The sequence below is a fragment of the Haematobia irritans genome, chromosome 3 (assembly GCF_050003625.1).
Source record: "Haematobia irritans isolate KBUSLIRL chromosome 3, ASM5000362v1, whole genome shotgun sequence".
NCBI classification, from domain to species: Eukaryota; Metazoa; Arthropoda; class Insecta; order Diptera; family Muscidae; genus Haematobia; species Haematobia irritans.
In genome coordinates, this window is record NC_134399.1 from 101,687,095 (window position 1) to 101,703,896 (window position 16,802).

At 35.4% G+C, this 16,802-nt stretch overlaps 1 protein-coding gene across 2 annotated transcripts in view; it reads left to right on the forward strand.

The window, feature by feature from the left end:
* The window catches only part of rut (adenylate cyclase rutabaga), a 439,239-nt gene that overhangs the window by 350,849 nt on the left and 71,588 nt on the right, over positions 1-16,802 (forward strand). For both annotated transcript variants that reach the window (XM_075302255.1, XM_075302254.1), the window contains exon 6: positions 9,107-9,280. In XM_075302255.1, the coding sequence (XP_075158370.1) occupies positions 9,107-9,280 (174 nt within the window). The remainder of the gene's footprint in view (positions 1-9,106; positions 9,281-16,802) is intronic.

Below are 16,802 nucleotides of genomic sequence, written 5' to 3' on the forward strand. Positions count from 1 at the left end.
GTAGGAAATTTTGTCGGTTGCCACTCGAGCCAAAAATAATCTTACCAAAAAACTACCAACCAAAAAATAATGTTTTATAAAATTTTTATTTCTATAGAAAATTGTGTCAAAATTTTATTGCTGTAGATATTTTTAAAACTTTATTTATTTTTAAAATTTTTTTTCTGTAGAAACTTTTATTTCTATAGAAAATTTTGTCAAAATTTTATTTCTATAGAAACTTTTGTCAAAATTTTATTTCTTTAGAAAATTTTTTCAATGCACCATCGTATAAGATGTGCAGATATATATCTAGTATCTTAAAGAACGTCACCAAAGATTCAAAATACAATGTAAAAGACGCGATTGACTTTAAAACGAAGATTAAGAATGTAAGGCTAACAGATGATGAAATCCTGATATCGTTTGACGTTGTATCACTGTTTCCCAGTATACCGGTAAACCTAGCCATTGCAATGATTGAGAAGAAATGGGACTTAATCAAAAATCATACAAAAATACCTCGTGATATTTTCAAGGAACTAGCACTATTTTGCATCAAAGACAGTAGGTACTTCAAATATGAAGATAAGACATATGAACAATTGAAAGGAATGCCAATGGGATCTCCAGCATCTCCAATAATTGCTGACATCATCATGCAAGATCTATTAGACGTATCCTTAAGCAAGATACCGAAACCTCGAATTATAACAAAATATGTGGACGATATATTTGCTATAGTAAAGAAAACCGACTTGGAAAGTACTCTTGACGCATCAAACTCATTCCACAGTCAAATACAATTTACAATGGAGTTAGAGAAGGATAACAAGCTACCATATTTAGACTGTAACATACTGAGAGATGATAATTATTTGAGGTTGAATTGGTATCAAAAACAAACAGCAACTGGACGACTAATAAATTATAATTCAAAACACAATAAAAGTAAAATCCATATGACAGCAATCAATTTTATAGATCGAATCTTAAGGATAAGTGATGTAGAATTCCACAAGGAGAATGAAATAAAGATAAGACAAATATTGACCACAAACGATTTTCCAAATAGAATAATAAGCAGACTAATAAATCGCGTTAAAAATAAAACACTTGACGAAAACATTAAAAATAAGACAATTGAAGAGCCGGAACATAAAAAGGATAAGTCATACAAACCCATGACTTACGTTGAAAGATTCTCAGAGCGTTTTTACAAATCGAACGTATATAACAAGGACAAGATTCAAATTGCTTCACGCACATCGAGAACAGTAAAGGAATTATTCAGCAACACAAAGTCAAAAATAAAGAATGAGGACAGGAGTAATATAGTGTACAAAATTAAATGTAATGGAGACAAGTCCAACATATGCCCAATGGCATATGTTGGCACTACAATGACCAAACTTAAGACAAGACTTTCGTCGCATAAATCAGACCTTAAAGCTGTAGACAAATCAGTAGAGCAAAAAACAGCACTTGCAGCTCACTGTGCAACAACAGGACACAAGCCCAACTTCACAGACGTCGAGATACTTGCTCAAGAGAATAATCATAGGCGTAGATACACTCTTGAGATGCTTAATATAATAGATCTCTCTCCTGACAAGAGAATGAATTTCAAAAAAGACACGGAAGAATGCGCGAGAATGTATCGACACATCATAAACAAGCATCGACACAAACGAAGCTTAGTGTACGGTGACTTGCAGAACGAAAAGCATCACACGAACTCACGTTAGTTATTTTCAATATATTATATCTAAAATAATATTGTGATTTGTGAACATTAAAAGTAACTTAATTTTTGTATTTTATGTAGATACAAAATCCCAGAAGATGGTTAGTGGCACTAACCGAAATATTGGAAATAAATATTAAAACAAATCAATAATCGATTGTTTCTATGACCTCAAGCCGAACAAAATTAAGAATCAGAATAAAATTTTATTTCTATAGAAAATTTTGTCAAAATTTTATTTCTATAGAAAATTGTGTCGAAATTTTACAAAATTTACCAAAACATCAAAAAGTCTACCAATCTGCCAAGTAGTAAAAAATCTACCATTTTTGATAGAATTCTACTAATTATGGCAACCGTGGTTCCATTACGAGGCAATAAGAATCTTAAGTCCCCCAGAACCAATTTTATAATAAGCAATTTGCAAAAAGTTACAGTTTGTGGTCGATATCGCAAATTACTTTAACATTAAATTAACCTTGGTGAGAGTTTCGTCCTCGTTCGAAAAATCGATCCGATATCCGATCTATACATGCATCATATTGCCTTTCAAACAGAATGGAAAACTTTTTACATTATTTTAAAAATTGTGATTGTTTTAGACGAACTAATTTAAAATAAATTATGTGTCAATGCATTTAACTTTAAACCAAACATATTTCCAATAAAGAAACTCATTTAGGATTTTTGTTAATTAAATTAAAGGACATCATGTCAATTTCACACATTTGATGTGGGCTCTAATAAATTTCCATTTTTTGCAAAAGCTTTTTTTTTTTAAATTACCATACCGTTCATTGAAAATTCTAATCTTTATTGATTTATAATGTACACTCAATGATAGCATTACATTTTTCATTAAATACATTATGGAAAAATCCATACACAAAGGATGCCTCTAAGGTAATGATTAACAATCAATACAAAAATAAAATTTGTGAAAAATATAGTATGAATATATGAAGTATAATATGTATGTAGTATAAAATTGCAAGTATTCAATTATGAAAAATTCATTAATCTGATTATCATTACATCGCTGCATTTTCCATTTATTGAATCATTTTAAAGTGAATTAATTTTTAAAATTCAACTCCAGAAAACATAACCGGTTTTTTTTCTCACGACTTACTAATATCCGATCTGGGATGGGTCCAGCTACTATTACATGAACTACAACAAATGGGGAAATGTAAAAAAAAAAACATTAATTTGATAGGTTCAACAGAGAGGTACAATCTGTGATATAGCCTATCTTCGAACTTGACCTGGCGGCAAGCAAGAAAGAACTTGACCCGACTATTAATTCGCACGATCTACACTGCCAATTGACCGGTCCCGAATTAGCTGTGTGGCATTTGGCACCGTCTTGTTGAAACCACAAGTCATGCTCGTGAACCACTTGCATTTTGGGCAGAAAAAGTTGGCTTTCATCTCATGGTAGTGCCAACCATTCACAGTTATGTTACGACTTGGATCATCTTCGAAGAAGTACTGTCCATAATGCCACCAGGGAGCCACCGTGGTGCAATGGTTAGCATGCCCGCCTTGCATACACAAGGTCGTGGGTTCGATTACTGCTTCGACCGAACACCAAAAAGTTTTTCAGCGGTGGACTATCCCACCTCAGAAATGCTGGTGACATTTCTGAGGGTTTCAAAGCTTCTCTAAGTGGTTTCACTGCAATGTGGAACGCCGTTCGGACTCGGCTATAAAAAGGAGGTCCCTTGTCATTGAGCTTAACAAATCGCACAAGCTGAGAATTTTTCTCGACGCGTTTCTATCTGTTTCAAAGCATCTGGCTTCTTGGTTTTAATTCAAAAATTTTAAAACTTTTCTGATTCCATCACGAAATTAATTGATCCAATTAATTTTTTAATTGAAATGTCTCCAATCACGAAAATGATAGTATCAATCACATTTTCAATAGGACATTAAAAAATACTTGATTAAAAAATTAATTAATTTCATTAGGAAATTTCAATTAATTTTTTAAATGATTAAATTAAAAATGTAATTGATATTGATTACAAAACTTAATTAATTTGTATACCCTCCACCATAGGAACACATCGAAATATTGCTCTAAGACCCCATAAAGTATATATATTCTGGGTCGTTGTGAAATTCTGAGTCGATCTGAGCATGTCCGTCCGTCCGTCTGTTGAAATCACGCTAACTTCCGAACGAAACAAGCTATCGAGTTTAAACTTGGCACAAGTAGTTATTGATGTAGGTCGGATGGCATTGCAAATGGGCCATAGCGGTCCACTTTTACGTATAGCCCCCATATAAACGGACCCCCAAATTTAGCTTGCGGAGCCTATAATGGTAGCATATTTCATTCGATCTGTCTGAAATTTGGTACATGGTGTAAGTATATGGTCTCTAACAACCATGCAAAAATTGGTCCACATAGGTCCATAATTATATATAGCCCCCATATAAACCGATCCCCAGATTTGTACTCCGGAGCCTCTTGGAGGAGCACAATTCATTCGATCCGGTTGAAATTTGGTACATGGTGTTAGTATATGGTATCTAATAACCATGCAAAAATTGGTCAACGTCGGTCACTAATTATATATAGCCCTCATATAAACCGATCCCCAGATTTGACCTCCCGAGCCTCTTGCAGGAGCAAAATTTATCCGATCCGGTTGAAATTTGGTGCGTGGTGTTGGTATATGGTATCTAACAACCATGCAAAAATTGGTCCACATCGGTCTATAATTATATATAGCCCCCATATAAACCGATCCCCAGATTTGACTTCCCGATCCTCTTGCAGGAGCAAATTTTATCCGATCCGGCTGAAATTTGGTACATGGTGTTAATATATGGTCTCTAATAACCATGCAAAAATTGGTCCACATCGGTTCATAATTATATATAGCCCCCACATAAAACGATCCCCCGATTTTGCTTGCGGAGCCTCTAAGAGAAGCAAATTTTATCCGATCCGGCTGAAATTTGGTACATGGTGTTAGTATATGGTCTCTAATGACAATGCAAAAATTGGTCCACATCGGTCCATAATTATATATAGCCGCCATATAAACCGATCACCAGATTTGACCTCCGGAGCCTTTTGGAAGATCAAAATTCATCTGATTCAGTTGAAACTTGGTACGTGGTGTTAATACACCCGTGCAAAAATTGGTCGGAATCGGTCCATAATTATATATAGGCCCCATATAAACCGATCCCCAGATTTGACCTCTGGAGCCCCTTGGAAGAGCAAAATTCATCCGATTCGGTTGAAATCTGGTACATGATGTTAGTATATGGAATCCAACAACCATGCAGGAATTGGTTCATATCGGCCCCTAATTATATATAACCCCCATATAAACCGATCCCCAGATTTGAGCTCCGGAGCCTCTTAGAGGAGCAAAATTCATCCGATCCGGTTGAAATTTGGCAAATGGTGTTAGTATATGCAGGAATTGGTTCATATCAGTCCATAATAAAATAAGCCCCCATATAAACTGATCCCCAGATGTGACCTCCGGTGCCTTTTGGAAAAGTAAAATTCATTCGATCTGATTAAAATTTGGTACGTGGTGTTAGTATATGATATTTAACAACCATGCCAATAGTGGTCCATATCAGTCCATATTCATATATAGCCCCCATATAAACCGATCACGAGGTTTGGTTTGGAGCCTTTCGGAGGAGCAAATTTCATCCGAGTCAGTTGAAATTTGGTACATTGTGCTAGTATATGACCGTTAACAACCATGCCCTACCAGGTCCATATCGGTCTGCAGTTATATATAGCCCTCAGATAAATCGATCCCCAATCACACAAAAATTGGTCCATATTAAGTTCATAATTGTATATAGCCCCCATATAAGCGACCCCCATATTTCAATTCTGGCTCTCTACGTACCGTGCAAAAGTCCATATCGATTCGTAATTATTTTTAGACATACCTATACATACCTTTTTGGTCTTAAGATACCACAACCCAAGTAATTCGATTGTGGATGACAGTCTTTCGTAGAAGTTTCTACGCAATCCATGGTGGAGGGTACATAAGATTCGGCCTGGCCGTACCCAGCAAAAAAATTTTGAAGTTCATCCAAAGGCACAACTTTAAAAGCACTTCCAGAAGATTGACTTCCAATGATGTTCTTTATTTGAACTACCCAGGAAGTTCTTTTAATTCAGTTTTTTATAACTTGGTTTTTTCCAACTTTTAATGGGTAATTTTAACTTTTTTATACCCTCCACCATAGGATGGGGGTATATTAACTTTGTCATTCCGTTTGTAACACATCGAAATATTGCTCTAAGACCCCATAAAGTATATATATTCTGGGTCGTGGTGCAATTCTGAGTCGATCTAAGCATGTCCGTCCGTCCGTGTCCGTCCGTCTGTCCGGCTGTCCGTCCGTCTGTGGAAATCACGCTAACTTCCGAACGAAACTAGCTATCGACTTGAAACTTGGCACAAGTAGTTGTTATTGATGTAGGTCGGATGGTATTGAAAATGGGCCATATCGGCCCACGTTTACGTATAGCCCCCATATAAACCGATCCCCAAATTTGGCTTGCGGAGCCTTCCGGAGCAGCAAAATTCATCCGATCCGGTTGAAATTTGGTACGTGATCTAAGTATACGGTCTCTAACAACCATGCAAAAATTGGTCCATATCGGTCCATAATTATATATAGCCCCCATATAAACCGATCCCCAGATTTGACCTCCGGAGCCTCTTGGAGGGGCAAAATTCATCCGATCCGGTTGAAATTTGGTACCTGATGTTAGTATACGGCCTCGAACAACCATGCAAAAATTGGTCCATATCGGTCCATAAATATATATAGCTCCCATATAAACCGATCCCCAGATTTGACCTCCGGAGCCTCTTGGAGGAGCAAACTTCATCCTACCCGATTGAAATTTGGTACGTGGTGTTAGTATATGGTCTCTAACTACCATGCAAAAACTGGTCCATATCGGTCCATAATTATATATAGCTCCCATATAACCGATCCCCAATATTTGACCTCCGGAGCCTCTTGGAGGGTCAAAATTCATCCGATCCGTTTGAAATTGGGTACCTGATGTTAGTATACGGTCTCTAACATGCATGCAAAAATTAGTCCATATCGGTCCATAATTATATATAGCTCCCATATAAACCGATCCCCAGATTTGAACTCTGGAGCCTCTTGGATGAGCAAAATTCATCCGATCCAATTGAAATTTAGTACGTGGTGTTAGTATATGGTCTCTAACAACCATGCAAAAATTGGTCCATATCGGTCCATAATTATATATAGCTCCCATATAAACCGATCCCCAGATTTGACTTCCGGAGCCTCTTGGAGGAGCAATAGTCATCCGATGCGGTTGAAATTTGGTACATTTCGTTAGTATATGGCCTCTAACAGTCATGCAAAAATTGTCAAATTTTATTACTATAGAAAGTTTTGTCAAAATTTCATTTCTATAGAAAGTTTTGTAAAAAGTTTATTTCTATAGCAATGTTTGTCAACATTTTATTTCCATAGAAAATTTTGTCAAAATTTTATTTCTATAGAAAATTTTGTAAAAAAATTTATTTCTGTAGAAAATTTTGTCAACATTTTATTTCTATAGACAATTTTGTCAACATTTTGTTTCTATAGAACATTTTGTCAACATTTTATTTCTATAGAAAATTTTGTCAACATTTTATTTCTATAGAAAATTTTGTCAAAATTTTATTGTTATAGAAAATTTTGTCAACATTTTACTTCCATAGAAAATTTTGTCAACATTTTATTTCTATAGAAAATTTTGTCAAGTTTTTATTTCTATAGAAAATTTTGTCAAAATTTTATTTCTATAGAAAATTTTGTCAAACTGAATTATATACGTATTTAATCGGCCTTTTTTTTTTGTTTAATATATACCCCTTATGGACTAACTTACAATTTAGAAGACAGTGTTAAAAAGTTTTACGATACCTTGCCATCGGCAAGTGTTATCGCAACCCAAGTAATTCGATTGTGGATGACAGCCTTTAGTAGAAGTTCCTACGCAATCCATGGTGGAGGGTACATAAGATTCGGCCTGGCCGAACTTACGGCCGTATATACTTGTTTTGTTTTAAATAGGTTAAAAACAGAGTAAGAATTCATAAAATGATACAAATCATTTAAATTTTGTCGAAAAAATGCTAAATCCAAGCTGAAAAAATTGTGAATTTTTGAAAATATTTGAGGTCAAACGTTTCCGACAAGCGTTAGGACCCATAAAAATTATAAAAAATTATTAAAATTATTTATTTGACAAAGTATCACAGAATTTTTTAATTTACATCCAAAACATTGAATTCGGATCACACCTAAAGAAGTGATGCAAATTCAGTGCAACGGCTTTTGGAATGGAGGACTTCCGTCCAATGACAAGCCCATGTTAAATTCATCGCTTCTGCGTCAATTTTGCACCACTTCCGGATCCAAAAAGAACATTTTCATTACTTTTTTGGCGACGCTTTTTTTATATATACTTGTATATACTTGTTTTTTGTTTGCGGGGGGGTGGTGGTGAACATGGACCATTTTCTTATGTTATTTTTGGAAAATTTTTGTTTTGTCGACAAATGAAATCAAATACATAATTTACGAGAAAATAAGATGGTTGCGACAAACATGTTCCATGTTCACCATCCAAAAATAGCATTTTTTTTCTTGTAACATGTTTAGCGTGATCATATTCCTATTATAGATGTACTTGTACTAAGTTTCAAGCCGACAGCTTGTTTCGTTCGAAAGAAATGAAAATAAAATTCTGAGCCGTCCGTCCGTCCGTCCGCCTGTTGAACGCTAGCAACAGACGGACGAAGGTTAGGTTAGGTTAGGACGAAAGGACATAGCTATATCTACTCAGAATTTCACCACTACCACGGGGCTTGAAACCAACATTTTGATGCGTTACAGAACAAATTACAATGTTAATATAGCCCCGTCCTATGGTGGATGGTATAAAAAAAAGATGAAAGTACCTACAAAAAGATAACAAGTTCAATATCTTATAAATCGGGCGTATAATGTTGACATCATTAACTCCATTGAATTCATTATGGAGCAATTAAGAAATCACTAACTCCTCTGAATATCTTTTAAGATTAAATTTTAGTAGAGCATTGGCTAGCAAAACTTTACTTTAAGAATAATCGATGTATGTCGCACCAATATATTTCACGATTATCGCTTTGAATTTGGAATAAATCCCTGTTTGTAATATGTAAATTTTGTACTAGCATACGAATTTTCCCAGATGCTTGTAGCAATCTCATTGATTTATTTTAACTCGTCCATTTCTTTTTTTCCATTTTGTTATATTCTCCATTCTGTTTGTATATTTCTCTCTATGTACAGGTCATGGCCGAAGGTGTTTGGCAAATAGTGTTTGTGGTCTTTTTGGCATATGCCATGATGCCTTTGCAAATCTGGGAAGCTGTTTGTTTTGGCATCATCCTGCCTTTGGTGCACATCAGTTTGACTGTCTATAAAATATGTACGGATGCATTTCGTTATTTGGAATATAATCAGGTAAGTGTAGTCGATGAATGTCTGGGCAATTCGATGGCTGGCTGACTGGCTGGCTGGCCAGCAGGCCATCCGTCTGGTCGAAAAGCTCCATTTACATAAATTGCTTTTGTATATATAACATTTTATTAAATTGAAAAATTGCTTTAGCTAAAGGAAATTAGATTTTGTGGTTAAGTATGAAAGCATAGAGTTGGTTAAATGGCATTTTATTATAGGACAAAACAAAAGAGACTAACTTTTGATCGATATCATGTTCTACAGTATTCCAACATTCTACACAAGGAGTTATATGCCCTTTATAAATAACTTAAGAAATAACCACTATTTCCTTTTCCTTTGTATTTTCGTATTTTAATGTGTTTTTTTTTTTTTTGGCTATACACTAAAAGGTCAATTGACATGGCATAGAAGGAATGTCTTGGTCGTTTGTTACTCATTCATTTCAATGTTTGTCAACTAGTGAGGGGATATCGGAGCGTATGATTTATATATTAGCATTAAACATTTACTACGGTAATCATACGCACCGCTGGTCAAGTAGTAGTATTGTCAGAGAGAATAAAACGACAAGAGGACGAAACTGTGAAGCGAAACTACTTCAGTAGGTGGCAGTCATGAGGAAAATTTCTCTAATACCATGCAGTTTTTGTCGGCGCTTATGTCAAATATCATAAAGTTTGCGTCGGCGTCACCCAGTTCAGTTCTCTGCCGGCTTTACGAGTCGTAAGGAAAATAGAATTTAGATCCAACTTTTTAATAACCAATGTTCTTTTATATAAATCTTTTCATTCTATTAATTTTTTTGGCAGACAATTTGAAATTATAACTGCCGATGCCTTTATAAAGAATTTATCAAAACAATGCTTCGACCATAACGTCGGTAATACCAAAGCTGCAGGCATTGTGCGACATCTATACGGTTGACATTTGTTGTTTTTGTAGAAGAGCGTTTTTCGTTCTCTTGTATTTATATTCTACCGACAAACAATGAAGACGCTGATTAATTCTTCGTCTTCGAAACAAGTTGGAAAGTATATAATTCTAAGAGGTTGCGCATAATCTTTGAGTCAACAACTTTAGTTAATTATGGTTTTAGACAAGGAAAACAGACTGATGCTGTATATACCGATTTTAGCAAAGCGTTCGAAAGGCTCCTCATGTTGAAACTTGATAAGTTTGGCTTCTGTCCATTGCACAATGGGCCAAATGACAGGTTTTTGACGCATTAAATCAACGGAAGCACCCAGAGCTCTGAAATTTTGTACATATACCACTGGGGATGAGAATAAAGTATGATTAAAATTTTGGACCGATCCGCCCACTGCCACGCCCACTTTAAAATGAAGGCTTATTTCAACCCAAAGGAAGCGCCTAGAGCTCTGAAATTTTGTACATCTACCACTGGGGATGAGAATAAAGTATGATATAAAATTTGGACCGATCCGCCCATTGCCACGCCCACTTTAAAATGAAGGACGTATTTCAACCCATAGGAAGCGCTTAGAGCTCTAAAATTTTGTACATGTACCACTGGGGATGAGAATAAAGTATGATCAACATTTCGGACCGATCCGGCCACTGCCACGTCCACTTTCTAATGGAGGATGTATCTCAACCACTTTTATCATACATCAAATCAAATATTTCAATATGTAGTAACATTGGAAACTGAAAATCTAGATTATAACTGATGCTCACTGTTACTCCATCTTGATCACTGCCTTAGAGTGTATATGTTTTCAGCAATTTTAGTTTAATTCAATCTCTTACACTCTAAAAGTTTTAAATACCATTATTTCTGCAACACTATATTGAAATGGGAACATATTCGTTAAAAAATTTTCAGATACCGTTTTTGCGTTATCAGTCCAAAAATAACATTTTGTTCTTGAAACATGTTTGAAGTGATCATATTACTTCAGTACGTGTCACTACCTTGACACTCTGCTATATGTAAGTCTATATGTAAATATTAGCTTTATGATTAACCAAATTTTGTAACGGAACTTGTGTCGACGAATCAGTTACAGTAAGATACCCAGGACGACTTTTTATTTTATATACCTATTATTAATGATATGGTAGATATTGCAGATTTACCTAAATTTCTCATTCGTTATCATTGTTTTGTCCAAACGTTTCTAATAAACAAAGTAACGCTACTTCATTCTAATTCCCTGCACAATTATTTTTATTTTTTCTTCAAGTTATCATGGTAGACTTATCTCTTTTTAATGTTTCTGCATCATTATTACAGCACTGGGAGTTTTTTTCTATCCAATATTTAATAATTTCTGCGTTTTGATTGTAACACCATAATTATAATAGGGTAGCTTCATTAGCACTTATAAGCAGACAAATTTATGTTTGTAAGAAAGACAACATCTCAACCTTTCTAACGCAGTATAAAACTCTACCAATACGTTCCAATATAGTAAGTTCTACTCCAGACAACAAGGGACATACATTATATTTAGCAAAGAAAAAATATGTTTTTTGTCACACATTTTTTCTTAAACAACCAAACAATATTTACCATCGCTGTTAATTTTTACTACAAGTACATTCTTTGACTTAAATTTTACATTTTAAATTAAGTTTATAACATTAAAAACTTTTTTTACCAGCAAAATCTCTAAAGCACCTTGCTACACTATAAATTCAAGAAGAAAATCAATAGCAAAGAGTTGCCACTTCGTCGGCCTGAGACGGCCAAACGGGTTGCCATATTGTTTTACCATTTTGGATTTGTTTTTGGTAATGTGTTGTCAACTTTTTCGTACCACCAAATATTTAATTTTCACAAGTTCAAAATTTGATTTTATGCGTGAGATTTCGGTCATTTGGCCCAATGTGCATTGTTATTAAATTGGATTAGATCTTACTTATCTGGCCGTATACAATATGTTAAATTTGGTGACACTCTATCTAAGAAGATTTCAATTAAGTCAGGGGTTCCGCAGGGTAGCCATTTGGGCCCTATTCTGTTTAACCTTTTTATAAATGATTTACCAAATGTTATCAAACATTCTTTTGTTTTAATGTAACAGGTTGGCTGATAAGTCCCCGGTCTAACAAAGAAAAACACATTTTTTTTTGTCAAAATTCGTTTTTATTATTTAACATAGTTCCCTTCAAGAGCGATACAACGATTATAACGACCTTCCAATTTTTTGATACCATTTTGGTAGTACTCCTTCGGTTTTGCCTCAAAATAGGCCTCAGTTTCGGCGATCACCTCTTCTTTGTAGCCAAATTTTTTCCCTGCGAGCATCCTTTTGAAGTCTGAGAACAAGAAAAAGTCGCTGGGGGCCAGATCTGGAGAATACGGTGGGTGGGGAAGCAATTCGAAGCCCAATTCATGAATTTTTGCCATCGTTCTCAATGACTTGTGGCACGGTGCGTTGTCTTCGTGAAACAATACTTTTTTCTTCTTCATATGGGGCCGTTTTGCCGCGATTTCGACCTTCAAACGCTCCAATAACGCCATATAATAGTCACTGTTGATAGTTTTTCCCTTGTCAAGATAATCGATAAAAATTATTCCATGCGCATCCAAAAAAACAGAGGCCATTACTTTGCCAGCGGACTTTTGAGTTTTTCCACGCTTCGGAGACGGTTCACCGGTCGCTGTCCACTCAGCCGACTGTCGATTGGACTCAGGAGTGTAGTGATGGAGCCATGTTTCATCCATTGTCACATATCGACGGAAAAACTCGGGTGTATTACGAGTTAACAGCTGCAAACACCGTTCAGAATCATCAACACGTTGTTGTTTTTGGTCAAATGTGAGCTCGCGCGGCACCTATTTTGCACAGATCTTCCGCATATCCTAACATTAATTAATTCTATGACCAACACGTTCCTTTGATATCTTTAATGCCTCTGCTATCTCGATCAACTTCATTTTACGGTCATTCAAAATCATTTTGTGATTTTTTTTTCGTTTTCCACTGCGTTCACCGTCCTCCGTGCTCATTTCACCACGCTTGAATTTTTGCATACCAATCAATTATTGTTGATTTCCCTGGGGCAGAGTCCGGAAATTCATTAACAAGCCAAGTTTTTGCTTCCACCGTTTTGCATCAAAACACGAAATTCCTTTTCTTCCAGTTTTTCACAATAACAAAAGTTGCTTCACAATATATATCCCTTGTTCGGAGTAATCTTGAATATGGATCTGTTATTTGGGATCCGGTGTACAACATTTATTCGGATAAAATAGAATCTGTTCAAAAACAGTTTCTTTTGTTTCACCTTCGTAGTCACGGATGGAATTTCAATACACTTCCCTCATATGCGTTTAGACTCAATATGATTAAACTTCCTACCGTTAGTAGTCATAGAAAAGTGTTGAACATTACTTTCATTATGAAAATCTTGCAGGGTTATATCAATTCCGATTTTATTCTTAACCGTCTCCTAATTAGTGTTCCTATTAGACCAACAAGGAATTTTCAATTTCTATCTATTCAATACTATCAAAAAGATTTTGCAAACAATGATCCCCTCCGACGAATTTGTTTTGATTTTAATTCACATTACCACTTATTTGATTTCTCTGACAATAAACACTCTTTAAAACGAAAACTTATAATACATCTAAAATCTATTTGAAATGTTTAAATTATTGTAACAGTATTCTTTGTATATATATTTGTATAAAGTAGTCTGTAAGGATATTTGTATCTATAGGCTAAATAAAAAATAAAAAAAATAACTGTGAACTGGGCGTCGGGGGGTACTAAAAGCAAAATATATTTCAAGAATTTCGGGTTTCTATAGTTTGTTTATGTTTATGAAGCGAGCGCTGCGCTTTTTACACTCAAAAACAGTAACCTCAACAACACGCTGATATCACAAAAATAAGTACATATAATACAAATATATACAGTAATCAGTTCGGCCAGGCCGAATCTTAAATACTCACCTCCATGAATCAAATATAATAGTTTCATTTGAAAACTCTTCGTCGGTGCGGGTATCTTGACGGTTATTCTCCCAAGCAGATCAATTCAATCAGAACACTTCCCGAAGATAAATTTAAAAATTCTACCTATGACGATTAGATCAGATTCTGGATTTATAAGAACCAATTTTTTTTAATTTTAGAGAAATCTTAAACATATCGTGTAAATGATGAAAAAAGACTTGATTTGAAATCTTAAATCTGTAGATTTTTACCGCCATTATTTAAATGATAACGAGTAGTAAACTATGGAAATTTTACTTTTGTTTTCAAACAATTTTCATGATCAGTGCTCCTGATATATCCCCAAGAAGTGAAATCGGTCGATCGATCAATGTCAATAATGGACCGGTGCAAATAAATGCGATACAAAATTTTACGGGTCTAAAATACCAGTATATTGACATTTTCAGGCAATGTGGATTAAAAGTACAGATTCTAGCAGCCCAAGAAATAAATCCGTGGGGGGTAGGTCTATATGGGGGCTATACCAAAACATGGACCAATACTTGAATACCTCTAGAAATGTTCCTCAAATACCTCTAGAATTCCAATTTCAGACAAATTGGTAAAAAAAACTACGAATTCTAAAAGCCCAAGAAGTAAAATCGGGCGATCAGTCTATAAGGGGGCTATACCAAAACTTGGACCGATACGGACCATTTTCGGCACAACCCTTTATGTTCCTAAAGTACCTCTAGATTTCTAATTTCTGGCAAATTGGATAAAAACTACGGATTCTAGAATCCCAAGAAGTAAATTTGGGAGATCGGTCTATGTGGGGGCTACATCGAAACATGGACTGATACACCCCATTTGCTGCACACCTATGTGTGGTCCTAAAATACATCTACATTTAAAATTTTAGGCCAATCGAATAAAAACTACGGTTTCTAGAAGCTCAAGACCCCAAATCGGGGGATCGATTTATATGGGAGCTATATCAAAACCTGGACCGATACTTCCCATTTTCGACACACCTATTTGTGGTCTTAAAGTACCTCTAGATTTGCAATTTCAAGCAAATCGGATAGAAAATACAGTATCTAGACGCCCTAGAAGTTAAATCGGCAGATCTGTCTATATATACTATACCAAAACATGGACCGATACACCCCATTTTCTGCACACCTATTTCCGGTTCTAAAATACCTCTAGATTTTCAATTTCAGGCAAATCGGATAAAAAAATACAGTTTCTAGACGCCCAAGAAGCAACATCCGGAAATCGGTCTATATGGGGGCTATACGAAAACATGGACCGATAGGCACCATTTTCGGTACACTTTTTGATGGTCCTAAAATACCTCTAGATTTCTAATTTCAAGCAAATTGTATAAAAACTATGGTTTTTATAAGCTCAAGACCCCAAATCGGGAGGTCGGTTTATATCGGGACTATATCAAAACCTGGAACGATATAGACCATCTTCGAACTTGACCTGCCTGCAGACAAAAGACGAATTTGTGCAAAATTTCAGCACGTTTGCTTCATTATTGAAGACTGTAGCGTGATTACAATAGACAGACAGACAGACAGGCAGACAGACGGACATGGTCATATCGTCTTAGAATTTCTCCCTGATCAAGAGTATATATACTTTATATAGTCGGAAATCGATATTTCGATGTGTTACAAACGGAATGACAAACTTATTATACCCCCGTCACCATTCTATGGTGGTGGGTATAAAAATAGGAAGGTCGTTGTAATCGTTGTATCGCTCTTGAAGGGAACTATGTTGAATAATGAAAACGAATTTTGACAAAAAAATGTGTTTTTCTTTGTTAGACCGGGGACTTATCAGCCAACCTGTTATATGGGAGATATATCTAAATGTGAATCGATTTCTACCAAATTCGACACGCGACACCATCAATTGTACTCCTTGCGCAAAATTTAAAGCAAATCTGGCTAAAATTCTGGCTTCTGGGCCATAGATATATAAACTGAACGAATTTCTTCCAAAATCAATGGGGTTATATTCTGACCCCAAACACATACTTGGGCCAAATTTTATTAGACTGAAATTGCGACCTAGACTTTGATTACAAAAATGTGTTCACAGACAGACGGATGGACGGTCTATCTCGTCTCCTTCTGGGTGTTGCAAACATATGCACTAACTTGTAATACCCTGTTCCACAGTGTGGCGTAGGGTATAATACTTCCATGAACTAAAATAGAGTTAACATGGCTTTATTGTCCTAGAGGGTTGACTTTTTTTGAGTGTATGTGTGTTGGAAAAATTGTGGCCGCTTTGAAGCAAGCAAACAAGATAAAGCCTACACCTAATTTGTGTTTAAGCCTGTAGGTTGTACAACAACTATTTAAGGCTCTGCAATATTCAACAAATCATCATTAGAATCTTTGAAATTTATAATTAAATATTGCCGGTATTTCAATAGAAATCATTCACCTCTATAGTTTAACAAGAGACATTTGCACAAAAGTTTAATACTATATGTATTCTTCAAATAAAAACCGCAGCTAAAGTACAACCTCCCTAATCGGAACCGACATATATTTTGTACATTATATTTCGTTAGACATA